Source organism: Ranitomeya imitator, chromosome 6 (genome assembly GCF_032444005.1).
Source record: "Ranitomeya imitator isolate aRanImi1 chromosome 6, aRanImi1.pri, whole genome shotgun sequence".
NCBI lineage: Eukaryota > Metazoa > Chordata > Amphibia > Anura > Dendrobatidae > Ranitomeya > Ranitomeya imitator.
The window spans coordinates 504268973-504285293 of record NC_091287.1 but is presented as its reverse complement, the minus strand read 5'-3'; the positions used below and the strand labels follow the sequence as shown (position 1 = coordinate 504285293).

The 16321-nt window shown below is 45.6% G+C and overlaps 1 protein-coding gene across 9 annotated transcripts in view; it reads right to left on the bottom strand.

The window, feature by feature from the left end:
• The window catches only part of RIMS2 (regulating synaptic membrane exocytosis 2), a 736866-nt gene extending 722867 nt beyond the window's left edge, over positions 1-13999 (bottom strand). For all 9 annotated transcript variants that reach the window (XM_069731752.1, XM_069731753.1, XM_069731750.1 and 6 more), the window contains exon 1: positions 13562-13999. In XM_069731752.1, the coding sequence (XP_069587853.1) occupies positions 13562-13725 (164 nt within the window). In that variant the 5' untranslated portion in view covers positions 13726-13999. The remainder of the gene's footprint in view (positions 1-13561) is intronic.
• Positions 14000-16321: the final 2322 nt, after the last annotated feature.

The following is a 16321-nucleotide window of genomic DNA, read 5'->3' as shown; positions in this document are numbered from 1 at the left end:
CCTATGTGGGAGGAGTTAAATGGGGCCAGCCTATGTGGGAGGAGTTAAGTGGGGCCAGCCTGTGGTGGGAGGAGTTAAGTGGGCATGTAGGAACCTAGTTCCTGTTTGTTAGGTGTGCAAGGACAGAGAGTTGGAGAGCAGCTTCTGAAGGAATAGCTAAGGCCTGTACCAAAACTAGCCTCGTCTGTACCTTCAGGAAAAATGCAGGAATAGCTATGGAGGATGTCCACTAAGTTAAAACATAACCTTTAATAAATGTAGCTAAAAGCTCGGATCCTAATAAGACACATACAAAGACAAAACATAAAAGTGCTCAGGTGAACCAGTGCTCGAAATAAAAGATTGGATAGGTCTTACCAATTCAGACGGACATATGGAAACAATCCCTCAAGATCCATGAGGGTGGTGGTTCCAGATTAATAAGGGCCAAAGGTAGGGAAAGGTACACCGCAAATATCTTCCCTGTAAACCCTTAGAAGAACTCCTGTCCTAACAAGGACAGGCCCCGAGTGAGCCCTACTATGGGAATCCACCAAAGTGTAGCCCTAAATGTCTCTCTTCTCCCTACGCGTTTCAACTCCGATGGGGGAGCATCATCAGGGGAGTTAAATGGTCAGAAGAAGGTACCAGTGGGTCCCCTCCGTAGTCCTAGGAGGACAATCCAAAAAGGTCCATACACGTCCGTATGCGTATAAGTCCGTATCAGATGGGTCCCGCAGTGGCTGGGAAATCCCAGGGAGCTCAAGGATTCTAGCTGTGTCTAGCTGTGTCTGAAGCTTGAGTAAGTCCTGACCCGCTGACCAAAGCGCCCCCCTTATATAGGTACTTACTGTGCAGCTGAAGAAAATCCCCCTCTAATTGGTAGGAAAGTATAGCTTCATGTCGGATACCGGCCGCATCGCCAGCCATAGCGTTCCTGAATAGCGAGCGCGCATAACCGGAAGTAAAGCCGCCATCTTGGATGCGTCCCATCTGCCCACCATACTCATGGAGCCCAGTGTCATCACAACCAGCGAATGTGCATTACCGGAAGTGCCGCCGCCATCTTCGACGCGTCACTTCCGCCCAGCGCCCCAGCCACCCCAGCCACTCATGAGAAGGTACAGGCGCCGGCCCCCCCATGACACCATGAATACATCACGGACACCCGCCCAGTACCACACCCATATGAATATGTATAGGGCAATCCTGCCATGTTATGTATGCTATTACTGTCCTAGGTAGCGGGCGCCATATTGAAGGAGTCCAGATGGTTTATGTTAGGTCCAGGCACCATAATGTGTATGCCATATATACCATTCACTGCCATCAGCTACTGTAGGGGTTCACTCACTCAGGTGCGATGGCTGACACTTAGGAGGCAGGTTCCAACAAAAGTTCAAAGGTTTATTGCTCCAAAAACCAGTTAGCATAAACAGAAAACAAATAGCCTTTAGCTCAGGCAAAGGAAAAAAACAAGTGTCCATTCCTTCAGGCTCAGTCCTGGAGCCTTAACACACTCTGGAGGCTAGCACCTCCACACATATCCACTGTGTTAAGCATTAGGCTTTCTTTTATATGTCTAACCCCACCCAGAACCCATCACATGGCCACACATGTGGTTGTGACATCACCACAGGTCCTGAAACACATATAGGTAGCTATGGTTACATCACAGCGGCAAGCCATCTATGTGACACATATCTCCCGTCGATTAGACACCCTTTAGCCACGCTACACTACATTTATTAAAGGTTATGTTTTAACTTAGTGGACATCCTCCATAGCTATTCCTGCAGCTTCTGAAGGAGTAAGAAGCAGTGCTGATAAAGGAAAGGCCACAAGTGGAGAGTGTTTAGCAACAGACGATTTAAAGGATAGCAAGTTCTAGAACAAGTTCTAACAGCAACTGATTTCTGTACATCCAGAATGCTGAGGAGAGCAATAAGAAGGTTCCTTTCCACCTGCAGTGAGTACCGCCATAAGATAACAGAGCTATGGGAGGCGCAATTCCTTTAGGCAGCTAGGAGTGGGCTACAAAGGGCACCATGTTAGCCGGTCCTGGAAGATTAGGGGTTTCTAGTGTTTCCAGGAAGGAATATGAAGACAACTGTTGGTGGAGGAAAAAGGAAGTGAAGGCCAGCGTACTTTGTCACTTGTGCATGACATCAAATGTGCCATCAAAATACCGTGTCTGTTACATTTAAGACGGAGGTCTCTGCATGATGCAGAAGGTGTCTAGTCCGCTACCGATTGTTCTAGTTCTATTTAAGGAATTCCAGTAAAGAAGTTTGTTTTTTTTCTACATCAGATTCATTGCATCTATCAAGGTCCACATACCATCAAGCCACTTGTGACCTGAATAAAGGTCATCAGAAAACCCCCAGTTCGCAGACACACTGGGGTACCGTAACTGGGTGCTTTGGGACTGCGAAGCAAACCTCACCATGAATGGTCGCTTACACTGGTAAAGTCTTAAAAATTCCATAGGGCCAATTCCCATGACCAGATCTGTCCAGTTTATGCAAAAACAATGATCGTCTATGGCTCAAGCTGCACAGCGATTTCCATGTGACGCAGGTCATTCTGCCAGAAATGGCTCTAAGTCCCTGTAAAATGCAAGTGAATGAGGTTGAATTGCAACTCACAGGGTACCACGATTGCAACAAGCAATGTCAGAACCATTTCAATTTTTTTGGTAACTTGCTTGCAGCAGTCACAGCACCATGCGGGATGCGGTGGGTTATTTACCTACATTATGTTGTACCTGCGGCACCGAGCGATCTTTGGCCATAGTCACCGTACAGCCTCATCTTGGCTCTTTAAAACTCAGGATGAGGAATTGTAAGTAAAAAAGCCAGCCATTGACCTCATACATAATTGGAACAAGGTCTCCATTTTTATTTCAGGGGTCCTCACCAATGCTGATCTGACCCTGCCAAGCAACATTAATTGTGGTAAACTGCAGAGAAACGCATTTCTAATATGTGGGCCATGAGGAAACCGATTAAAAAAAAAACAAACAAATACACAGTAGCCCTTTACTTGCGTTGCAGGACTCAACACCACCAGCCAGAGCCCCAAAGCAAATTCTATAGCAATGCCAACCCCCTAACGTGACTTACGCTGTAGAGGTGTCCTTGGGTCCCTTCTGGCACCAGGACTTGCCACCAAACAATAATGAGGTACACACAAGTATACAAATAGCCTTTTCAGAGAGTAAGAGGACAGTACCTTTAGCGCCAACTAAAAGTCAAAATCGACCCTTTAGCAAGCCTTACCACATGACTTAGGAAAAGAACTCAAACCAGACGCTCCATTTGCACACTGGTGTTTTGTGTTGTTTTTGTCCCACCATAAGTGCTAAACAGGAGATCTAATCTGGCTGGGTGAGAGGCCTCTGGAGGTGGGGAGCAAAATAAGGTAACATTTCTCCTTCTCAAGAACGCCAAGCTTGCATAAGGAGACTTATAGGCCATGCAATGCTCCTTTGGGATTTAAAAAATGCAAATATTCTCTTCAGAGGGGAAGAGAACTACAACTTTGGTGCAAGGGTCTATATTGATATCTAGATGCAATGGTTGGCACTAGACCTCCTCTCTGAAGAGGATATTTGCACACTAAAATTCCTAGGGTAGCGTTGCATGGCCAATAAGTCTCTTAACACCGTGTTGTCACTCTTCACAAGTACTGTATATACACACAAAAATGCATATATATATATATATATATATATATATATATATATATATATATATATATATATATATACACATACTGATATATATATATATATGTAAGTGTACCATAAATGTGAAGGGAACTTACTGCAACTGTGATTTCAAGGGGCCTATAGGTACCTAGAATTGGCCCTGTCCTTTGTTTATGATAAGAAAATATATAGATCTCATAGATGGGGCTTTGCTTCAAGTAAAAGACATTTTGCCAGGGTGGGCATTGCTATCAGTATTACATAATAACAACCACATCCGCCCATCAGTATCACAACCACACAGATGACCCACTTAGCTCCACATAGGCTACTCATGGCACCAGATGTTTGCTCTGCCCAGCGAGCAGCCAATGTTCACTTTGTCAATATTTGGCATCGAGGTACATCACTAATATAATAAAGAGCTCAGACAAAACAAAAAGCACACGCTCTGTCCTAGGCAGAAGAAAATGAAGGATAAGCAAGATACAACCTGCCTGGGAAACAGTGACGATGTGCAAAGCATACGTGCACTAATTATCATGGGGGGAGATTTCGAAGGGGGACGTAACCACTGGGTCCCAGAACAAATTCTTAAAAAGCACTTTCCTCCACCTACCATATAATATTGGAATAATCGTCTGGTTTGCTATGAAAGTCTATGTGACTCATGAAACCTCACGGACCACGAGCTGTGACCGCAAGTATGTGATATGCATATTCCCGGCCACATTCCGACTAGACGTGTGCGGGCCTCACTCAATACAAGTGAACGGAGCGAGGTCGTGCACATCTAGTCGGAATGTGGCCATAAGTGTACATATCACATACTTGCAGTCACATGATCACAAGCTCTTGCTGCCGCTGACAGCAGAGGATCCTGATAGCATGCAGTGCGCGTGCTTTGAGGGTTCAGAAGTCTGCAGTCTTTTCGAGGGATTGCAGACTTTCATCTCAGGCCTGGACAACCCCTTTAAAACAGTCCATAAAAACACGATTGGATTGGAGTAGTACCTTTAACAACCAGTAGAGATCAGCAAATCTATTCAATGCAAATCAAATTTACATAAAATTTTAGGGAATTCGCTAGAACGGGCAAATTTGAACAATTCACATGAATCGCCAAAAAAAATGCCTAATGTCATTTTACACAAAGCACAAGAATGCATCAAAATAAGACGGCTCACATGACCTCAGGTGCGGCTGTGTGGACTTCCAAATTGTGCCTTGTAGCGATCACATCACATGGTACAGCACTGCCAATCAGGTAAGATTATCTAAAAGCCAAGGCAGGGAATGCAGCAGCAATTTTGTGGTGAATCTGAATAGTGAGACGAGCTCACAGCTCTCTACTTAGCCAAAAAGTTAGGGAGAGCAAGTTTTAAAACACCGAATAAACATTACAGATAGTGTGTGACAACACAGATATGAAGAACAGCTTTACCCGTAGACATACCGGTATACGTGGTGGTCACTTTGACATTATGAGACTGTGTTTGCATCAAAGAGAATAAAAGGGGTTCAATACAGTCTTCAGAAACCTGCATCTTGCACACTTCGGGTCATTTTTGGGGAAATTGGCATATTCCAAATTCAAAAGGTTCCTTCATTTCTGATAATGAGCTAAACCAAGTAAATAGGGCTAAGCTGAAATACCAGGTATGGCACATGTTCAGACATACCATCTACTGAAGGGGCACTTTGTTCTGCTAATCAGTTGGGGTCCTAATCAGTTGGGGTCCCATTTACATATTGATTGCCCATCCTAAGGACAGGCCAGCAACAATTATTTCAAGAAAGTCCCGTAAACTGAGAGTTTTAGTTCTACAACAGCTAGAATAGGCTTAAGGTTCACTTACTAGATGATGAATTCTCAAGCTTTTTCTATTGGGGCTTCATCAGCCTGAAAATGGTGATATTCGGTGGTTGAGGTTCATGTGAAAAATAAACATAATTGACATTATTGTCCAGGGAATGACATAACGAAACCATTCTTTGGATTCAGGCTATGTTGCAGGGTCCGTCACAGATGCCAGGAAGAATAGCCACTCTTTCAGTTAAAATAAAGGACACTACAATGGAACAGATGGACCCCGGTATAAGTCAATGGGTTGCTGGTGTCCATCCTTGGGGCTCATTCTGAACAAGGCTGTGGAGTCGGGAGTCCATTTTGGTATCATGGGAATTGAGGAGTCGGAGGTTTGGCTTACAGACTCCACAGCCCTCATTCTGAAGTCTATTTTTTTAACGCATGAGAAAAACAGTCCTAGTTTCATCAGTGGTGTTGAGTTTTATCAGAGTTTCTTTCGAGTTTGGTCCAAGTTTCATTAGTTTTTCCTCGGAATGTGAAACAAACAAAAAAAAAAAACGTTTCACTACCTCTCCTCTCCTATTTAGCAGTCTTTAAAAAAAGGACAGCACTCAGATGGCATCCGAGAGCTGTCCGTTTTTTTTTTTTCACAGATCCAAAGATTTACAAGTGTCGGGTCAAAAATCGATAATGCATCAATATCAGACATGTCTCCGAGACCATTCGGTCCGCAAACAAAAATGGAACCGGAGAACAGTTACGGTACACATGGTATCCATGAAAACACAGCTAGAACTCATATGCGAAAAACAGATCTGAGTGAGCCCTTGGGCAGATCCAGGAATTCATCATGGTCTCCATTTGTAAGATACTGTAAGTAGAGCCTAACCCTGCAATATAAACGCTGAACAGAAGTCTAACACGTGTATTTGTAACTCTGCAATTAACAACTGGTAACAAACAAAAAATAAGAAGTAAATGTTTGGAAGGTAAAACAGCGATTGTAAATATTTGATCTTTCATTCTATCACTTTTATGTATCCAGCCTAACATATAATACTTGGGGCACTCATTGTAATACTCCTATGTGGAATAATCCGCCCACCAGCTGAAATCCTCTTAGCCGCTCCCTTTAGATCAAGTTCATTGACTATCTCACTGGTACAACCAGTCAGGTAAAGAGGATCTGTCACATGAGACAGAGTCCCCTCCATGCACCAATCCAAGACCCCTTATGACAAGGAAGCCGAGTTATGGTCTCTAATCTATGATGCAACTTACACAGGTCATAACATATTATCAGCTAGGTCTGGAGATGAACTGTGGGTCCATTAAATTGGACACATTATGCTTTAGGGGTTTTCTGATTTTGGAAAACTCCTGTCCTCCGGTTGCAGTTTGTAACTGATTTGTTCACCCTCCCCGGGTCCAGCGCTGAGTCTCCGCCACTGCTCCTAATGTCTGGTATTGTCTGCAGCACCGACATGTTGATAGCACCGCAGCCAATACTTGAGCTCAGTAGCTCTGCCCGATTTGACGTTACGAGTCACGCAGAGCCGCTAAGCTCACTGATTGGCTGCAGCGCTATTGATGACAGACACCAGGAGCAGTAACTGAGATAACGTGCTGGACCTGGGAAGTGTGAGTAAAGCTCAATTTTTATTTATTTATTTTTTTAAAACAAACTTCACCGGGAGAGAGGGATTTTCTGAAACTGGAAAGCCCTTTAAAGGGTTTATACAAGACGATTTTATTTTACTATGGGCATAAAAAACAACAGGCAGTCAGTTGCTCTACATGGCGACGGCACAGAGGGGTCTTGACCGCTCCTGGTGGCGATCCAGCTGCTCAGCATCAACAGAACAGCTCTTCGTCTTCCGGTCTGACCTGTTGATGGGCCGTGACTGCCAGTCAGTCATACTGATTGTCAGCTGTCCCTCCGCTGGCTAACTGCAATTATTCAGCATGACGCTGGCCATCACGCCCCGTTTTTACTTAAACGCATGTATTTGGAAGGAAAAATAAATGTTTGCAATTGGGTTTCACCTAAATTTTTAGTCCGTATTTCAGTTGCACTATGTTTTTTCCTGGCTGCAAAATGAGTAATCTGAGAATTCGTGCATGCGCTTGTTCTGATTAAGTCTCTAACTTCATCTTAACTTTTTTTCTGACATGTTCGAAGCTGATTTATGACCACGGACCACATCAAAGCTGAAAGAACGTATAAGCAAAGCTTGTGAAAGCCTAACAGTGCAAAATTTGTAATGGAACCCAATTGTACACATTATTTTTAACCCAAAATACATGCAGTTTAGTAAAAAAAAATTTAAAAAAACACTTGACCTCAAAGTGGACAAACCCCAAGCGTTCCACACACATGATATAACTACTGGCCAAGCAGAAAGCTAACTCTCCAAACTCCACCATACACATGACTGCTTGGCTTGACCGAGAGAGATGAAAAAGCTGCTGCCAGACTCCTCTAGCAGTGACTTACCTGTCCTTAAAAAAAGAATAATCGGTTGTTGAAATTCCAAATGCCTGATTCTTCTCTTTCCCCGACATTATCTGTCAAGGGAGAGGAGTTGAAGACCCCAATACACATCACATGGTTTGCCGGTCACACTAAAATCAGTGGCTTCAACTGACTTCTACCTAATGTGTATGGGCCCTTTATTCGGCCCTACACCTTCTTATACATGCGCTCCTGACTTGGCTGAGCATGCATGTTTTGTGAAGATGAAGAAGGATCTCTGGGAACAAAAGGAGAATCAGTCATTCAAATGGAATTGTTCATTTCTTCTCAACCCTGATATCTTTCGCTAGAAGATAATCTAGAGGCCGCATACACATTAGAGGGTTGGCTGTTTTTCCTCCAAAATCATGAATCTTAAGTATATGGCGGTGCCACGTCTGTTGTCCTAGACACGAGAAAAGTCGCTGTAACTAACAGTTAATCTAAATTCCAGCCCTAATTATAAAGGTAGAACTTGTATTACTATGCGTAAGCAACAGGTAAAAAACACCCTCTAAACCTAAAGGGTTAATAAACCCTGCTAGGTCTCAGTGTCGCCTCCTGTAGGCATACGCTCCTGAATATGATGCACATGTTCGCTCTGCCGGCACCATTACAGTCTATGGCTCCATCGGGGCATATGTCCGAGCGTATGCCTCAACCGGGACGCCAAGCGTGTCCCTAAATGCAACTTTATCATCTGCTTCAATCTACCCACTTTTGGGCCTCCGCTCCCTTTCGGCCCAGTCATCCACGGTTAGATCTCCTCTATTTTCTTGTGAATATTCCATAAATTTTCAATATAGGCATATTCCTTTAATAATTTGTAGGATAATGGCTTTTTTTTAAAACCAAAACCCCTTTAATTTTGCAGAATAAATAAAATAAAACTGAATAAAAACAACAAGTAAGGTCCAAGCTTGCTGTCCGTTCATTGTCCAGAACATCAAAGCTCAGGGTCACAGTGCTCGATTCTTCGGAACTGGTATGCCCCCCCCAAAAAATGAAAAAATTTTGGGGGCTTTTGTCGTTTAGAGAGAAGCCAGGATAAGGCTTCTTTCACACTTCCGTTTTTACAATCTGCACAGGATCCGTCAAAATGTTGAAATGACGGATCCAGTGCAGATTGTAAAAAACGGGTGCACTGGGCCCGTTTTTCTGACGGAGCCGTCGAGGCTATGTGCACCTGTTGTGTGTGTGAGTCTTCGCAGTGGTTTTCCGCTGTGAAAACGCATACACAACACAACCCATGTTAAAAAAAAAAAAAATTACTCAAAAAAAAAAAAAAAAAAAAAAAAAAATCGCAATATTCTCACCTTCCGGTGTCCAGCGCAGCGTTACCGATGCTCGCGATGCTCCCGGCAGCTGGCTTTCCCAGTAATGCCTTGCGTTACAATGACCTCTGATGTCGTACAGTCTCGCGAGACCGCGACGTCATCGGGTCATTTCGCAAGGCATTACTGGGAACGGCAGCTGCCGAGAGCATCGGTAACGCTGCGCGGGACGCCGGAAGGTGAGAATATTGCGATTTTTTTTTTTTTTAACATTATATCTTTTTACTATTGATGCTGCATAGGCAGCATCAATAGTATAAAGAGAGCGAGAGAGAGAGAATTTCCCTGACTGGAAATTCTTCCACGCATGCTCAGATTCAAATAACGGCATCCGTCGCTGGATTCCTGCTTTTGACAGTCAGTGACGGATCCTGCATCCATAGGCTTCCATTATAGCCAACGACGGGCAGCGCAGGATCCGTCGCTGAGCGATTTTCCAGCGTACAGAAAAAACGTTCCTCTGTACGTTGTCCCCGCCCGACGGACAGCAATTTTCTGACGGATTCAGCGCATGACGAAGGAAACGGATGGCCATCCGTCACAATCCAAGCCTATGGGAAAAAACAGGATCCTGCAGAAAAAATTGCTGGATCTGTCTTTTTCAAAAATCTACGGATTTAGACGGGAGCTAAAAGACGGAAATGTGAAAGAGGTAAGACGCTGCATGGCTTCGCCCGCCAAATTCAGAAAAAGTGCTGCCATTTCTTGCACCAGAAATGCTACTCTAATTCCTGACTGGAGTAGCATTTCTGGCCAGACCTCTTGATGAATATGGCGCACCATACCTCAGCGAGCCCTTCATTAAAACTGGAGCCAGCCTTAACGAATGGGGCCCGAAATGTTCAACAGAAGTGCCATAATAATCTACACTTTTAGGACTAGGATGACTGACATAGGATCTTGTTAAATGCTTTTTACATTAAATAATGCAATTTTATAATCTATGCTGGGCAGATTTATTAAACCTGGCAGAAAAACTTTAAACTATTGTTGATACTCATTGCGACCAATCACAGCACAGCTTTAAATTTACCAGAGCAATTTATGAAACAAAAGCTCAGCTCTGATTGGTTGTCATGGACAACAGAGTTTTCAGAAATGAGGCCTAGTATGTTATGACTTTTTTCAGGCTCTCGGCTTGCAGCCAGCGAATTAGAGCAGAGGCCACAAATGTCTTCTGGTCATGTGGTAGATACACGGCTGCAGAGCTCGTTACACTTACAGTTATTTCTTGTCGAGATCACCACATGACCAGGACAGATTTTGCATTATTTTATACATATCTATTATACAAGGCCACAACTAGGGGTGAGGTGGATATAGACTCCAGATACTGGGTACATAGGGTGGAGAGAAACCAAAATTCCACATAACTTCATGATCGGTAGCGGCCTGACTGCTGGAACCCCCATAAATACGACAGTCCCCCCCATACGAAAGTCTAGTGTGTATGGGGTCTCCTGACAGATGACGTCGGGGGGGGGGGGCGGGGGGAGATAAGGATCTGGCATGCTCCATTTTGGATTGGCGATCCCACTATTCTCTAAGTGATAAGCCACCGCCAGAGATGTCTGGCAGCGGCCCTCCCATAGAGAACACAGGTTTGGGAGTGAGCGCTCCTGTGAATGGGACAGATGGCTGAGATAGCTCCAGTCATACAATCATTCAGCGACAGCTACGTAACGTGTGTGGGGTGCTTGACATACTCTAGTTATACAATATGAGCGTGAGCGGTCAGACACTGATTATTTTACGACCGCCGTGCACTTTATTAGTAATTGTGTATATGTGTAATGAGTGCGATAACATACTCACAGAGCGCCGTCTTCTGCCGTTTTCAGCGGGACTCCGGCCGCATTTATAACCTGCCAGATCACACAGCGTCTTCTATGTGGATAGCAGTTACTTTTTCAATGTTGGCCTATGAGACTTAGAACGAGACTTACATTGAGAAAAGTGACCTACGCTTCCCAAAAAAAAGACACCATGTGATTCGGCAGATTACAAATGTGGTCAAGTGACACCGGAGCGTGCTAGAGCGCCGCAGAAAACGGCAGAAGACAGTGACCATAATACTGCACACATTACACATACACACGATTACTACCCGAGGGGGAAATGTTAAAAAAAATCGCCGGAGTGCTCCTTTAACTGTGTCCTGAATTAATATCAGACCATTTTAACATGTATCGATGATAATAATTGACGTCCTAAGAGTTCAAGATCCCGAAGAAACAGCATATTTGGTCATTCGCTAACATACATGCTTCGGTTTGAGGTGTTATATCCTTTATTAATGCGGGCGATTAGACGCTGGTTATTTTATGACCGCCGGTGTGTGCTGCACTACATTGTATCGTGTGACATCAATCAGGGCTGTGGAGTCGGAGTCATGGAGTTGGAGCCCATTTTGGTGGAGTCGGAGTCATGGAAATTGAGGAGTCGGAGTCGAAGGTTTGGCTTACCGACTCCACAGCCCTGACATCAATTCTTTGAAAAGTCACTACAGCAAGTCGAATAAATAATTATTTTGCGCAACTTTTTCAGAGATTTGGTCTCTTGTGATACTTGTCGTCGCTACTACAGTCTGAACACATAAATTCTCAGAAAATTTGCCAACAAAACTATTTTGTTCGACTTTTCAGCGACGCAACTTTTTCAGAGCTTTGATTTTGCTGTATATAAAAAACGCCAAGTTGCAGATTAAGTTGCACGCAAGTTGCATGTCGCGTGCGACTTGAATTAAAGCCTATAGTAAGTGCGTTGCACGCAACTTTTGAAAAATCCAACGCATTTGTAAATATTCACGACTGTCGCAGATTGCAATGTGACACCATAGTAAATCATTACAGCCAATGTTGCAGTGTGTCGCTGCGGCGATTTCATTATTGTCGCCGCGCCGCCCAGCCTTGCTGTTGACCTGAACCCTGATGACGATCTCGCCATTATACAGCGACACCGTTCTAAAGAATTTTTTCTTATTTTTGCAATATACTGTACATATTGTGCATGTATAAAGTGTGTGCCGTTGGCCGGTTAAAGGGGCAATTTAACGGTAAAATATGATATATCCTCCCGTGTGTTCTGCTGGCGGACAAAGGTTGGACTTTCCAGCCAGCTCCATATCCACAGCGGCAGCAGCGAGGCAGAATCTGGGAGGCAGAGGACAGGCCCTGCTGCTTGTGGACAGCTACCTGGTGCTGAACTCAAGCACACAGCCATGTAACGAGCGCTGCATTGCCAGCAGCCCTTCTGTCACCACACAAGCGGCACTTCTCGCATTCCGCACCCCTCTCCATCCTAATCTGAGAGTTCCAGCAACATGGGGAAGAGGAATAAGGAGTTTAGATGGGTTTATAGAGAAAGATGGCAGCTGTTATAACCCACCCAAAAGCCTGCACACCATAGGCCGCCTGCAATGGCTGCACATGATAATGCAGGATTTATATTAAAAAAAAAAAAATCACTGAACACTGAAATGGTCAAATAGTTTTACGGCACCCACCAAAAAAAAGATGTACCCCCTGTTAGGTAAGCTAGATATATAGCAGAGAGCAAAATGCTATGCACCTGTATGCAGCCATGTTAGATTTAAAAAAAAAAGAGTACAAATAAAGGGTTAAAATAAATGACTGCCAAGACAATCTCATGACATAGCCACCATCCCTCTTACCCCATATATAACACTGACAGAAACGAAAACACAAATCTGGGGGGGGAGACCAAAAAAAAAAAGGCTCAATTTCCTCTACGCTCCACCGGATAAAATAGACGCACATTAACCTCTTAACTGCCAGGTCATCTGTTTAAAAAAAAAAAAAGACACAAATTTCTGGCTTCTAAAAATCAAATGCACAGAATGGAAAAAAAAAAAAAAGCACCAGCTGGTGAATAATATCAGGGCCTGACTGCTATTGATCTAAGAGATTATTATTACTATGTAAATTTTTGCAAAATATTGCAAATTTGAATTTTTTTGATCCAAGAGGTTTTTTTTATAATTATTATTTTTTTGCAATGATTGCAAATTTGGATTTTTTTTTTTTTTTTTTTTGAACAGATCTGCAGGTAAAAAGGGTGCGATGCTTTGGGAAGCTGTGAATAGACCCCTGCCAAAGATGTATGTGTGAGGGTGGGTGATGCACTTAGGAGGAGCCACGAAGGCTCTGCACCCAAAGGCTCCACACAGGTTAGGAAGGAGACATGCTTACTTGAGGACCGACTGCTCCTTCTCCTCCTCCTTCTTCTGCCGGTCCATCACGGCCAGGATGGTCTTCCTCTCGTCCTCGGTCAGGTGGCTGAGATCCGGCATCTCCGGCAGGAGAGCTTGTGCAGGAGGCAGAGGGCCGCCCCTGGGCCCGAGAGGAGCGGACATGTTGGTGGAGGAGCGACGGCACACCGACTGGGAAACACTGGCTCTCAGGCAGGTCGGTGGGGAGACATAGGACGTAAATCACGCCGATCTGCAGCGATCCGTAGTGACGGGGCGGACAGCCACGGCGGGGCTACAGGCAGCACACCGGGAAGAATGCATTGGTCACACACAGAATGCTACAAATAAAAGCGGCATCAATGCAAAGTATCCGCTCCGATGGGGGCTCTGCGGGGTCTTGGAGGGACATTCCAGCCCGGCGCTATCCAACGCCCCCGGTGGTTTCCCCCCTCCCCCCTGCGCCCCACAGACGGTGCAAGGTGTCCCTGCTCGTGAGCCGAGGGGGCTGGAGAGAGCTGCACGGTGACAGCAGCACGGCAGCAGCTGGAGATGGCCGGGGGAGGAGGCAGCGATGCTGCTGGTAGTGGCCGCCGCTGCGCATGCGTGTGTCACAGCTAGGTGGAAGGGGAGGAGGTGAACCAATATATATATATTTATATCTATCCTCTTCCGGAGACTAAAGAACAGAAGGGCTGAGTGAGTCAGAGATGACCAGACGGCTCCTGCTACAGACAGACAGATGTGTGCACCCTGGATCCCACAATCCCTTATTTCTGTATCACCCACCTATGCCGCAGCGGGGGGGGGGGTTTGGGGGGGGGGAAGAGGGTGGTGTTGGGGTGAGACGACACTCGTCACTTCCACCCTAAAGGATTAACCCATGTCACGCAAGAAAAATCAGCCCTAAACGTCACCGCGAGGTGGACAGAAAAAGCTGCACTCCACGAGATTTTTGTCCAAAAATTCAGAGGCTAGAATTTCACTTTTAGTCCGAATGAAGAGACTCCCGCGATTAATAAATATCGAGCGTATTTTACATCGGGATTTCGTTTTACGTCGATATTTTAGATTTAGCGCCATTCGATAGAATCCGCTCCATGAGCGAGACGTGAGAGTTGACCCTTACCTGACGGCATCCGACGCGAGCCGTGACAGTAGATTCTTACCTGATGGCATCCAACGCGAGCCGTGAGAGTTGACTCTTACTTGACGGCATCCGATGCGAGCCGTGAGAGTTGACTCTTACCTGACGGCATCCGACACGAGTCTTGAGAGTTGATTCTTACCTGACAGCATCTGACGCGAGCCGTGAGAGTTGACTATTACCTGATGGCATCTGACACAAGCCTTGAGAGTTGATTCTTACCTGACGGCATCCAACGCGAGCCGTGAGAGTTGACTATTACCTGACTGCATCCGACGCGAGCCTTGAAAGTTGATTTTTACCTGACGGCATCCGATGCGAGCCGTGAGAGTTGATTCTTATCTGATGGCATCCGACACGAGACGTGAGAATTACCTCTTACCTGACGACATCCGAGCCGTGAGAGTTGACTATTACCTGACGGCATCCGACCCGAGCCAGGAGAGTTGATTCTTACCTGACTGCATCCGACGCGAGCCGTGAGAGTTGACTCTTACCTGATGGCATCCGTCGCGAGCCGTGAGAGTTGACTCTTACCTGACTGCATCCGACGCGAGCTGTGAGAGTTGACTCTTACCTGACAGCATCCAACGCGAGCCTTGAGAGTTGATTCTTACCTGACGGCATCCGATGCGAGCCGGGAGAGTTGACTATTACCTGATGGCATCCGACGCAAGCCATGATAGATGACTCTTACCTGACGGCATCCGACGCGAACCTTGAGAGTTGATTCTTACCTGACTGCATCCGATGCGAGCTGTGAGAGTTGACTCTTACATGACGGCATCCGACGCGAGCCATGACAGTTGATTCTTACCTGACGGCATCCAACTCAAGCCTTGAGAGTTGACTATTACCTGATGGCATCCGATGCAAGCCATGAGAGATGACTCTTACCTGACGGCATCCGACGCGAGCCTTGAGAGTTGATTCTTACCTGACGGCATCCGACGTGAGCCATGAAAATTGATTCTTACCTGACAGCATCCGACGCGAGTCGTGAGAGTTGACTCTTACCTGACGGCATCCAAAGCGAGCCGTGACAGTAGATTCTTACCTGATGGCATCCAACGCGAGCCGTGAGAGTTGACTCTTATCTGACGGCATCCGATGCGAGCCGTGAGAGTTGACTCTTACCTGACGGCATCCGACACGAGTCTTGAGAGTTGATTCTTACCTGACAGCATCTGACGCGAGCCGTGAGAGTTGACTATTACCTGATGGCATCTGACACAAGCCTTGAGAGTTGATTCTTACCTGACGGCATCCAACGCCAGCCGTGAGAGTTGACTATTACCTGATGGCATCTGACGCAAGCCATGAGAGATGACTCTTACCTGACAGCATCCGACGCGAGCTGTGAGAGTTGACTATTACCTGATGGCATCCGACGCGAGCCGTGAAAATTACCTCTTACCTGACGACATCCGACGCGAGCCGTGAGAGTTGACTATTACCTGACGGCATCCGACCCGAGCCGCGAGAGTTGATTCTTACCTGACTGCATCCGACGCGAGCTGTGAGAGTTGACTCTTACCTGACTGCATCCGATGCGAGCTGTGAGAGTTGATTCTTACCTGACGGCATCCAACTCGAGCCTTGAGAGTTGACTAT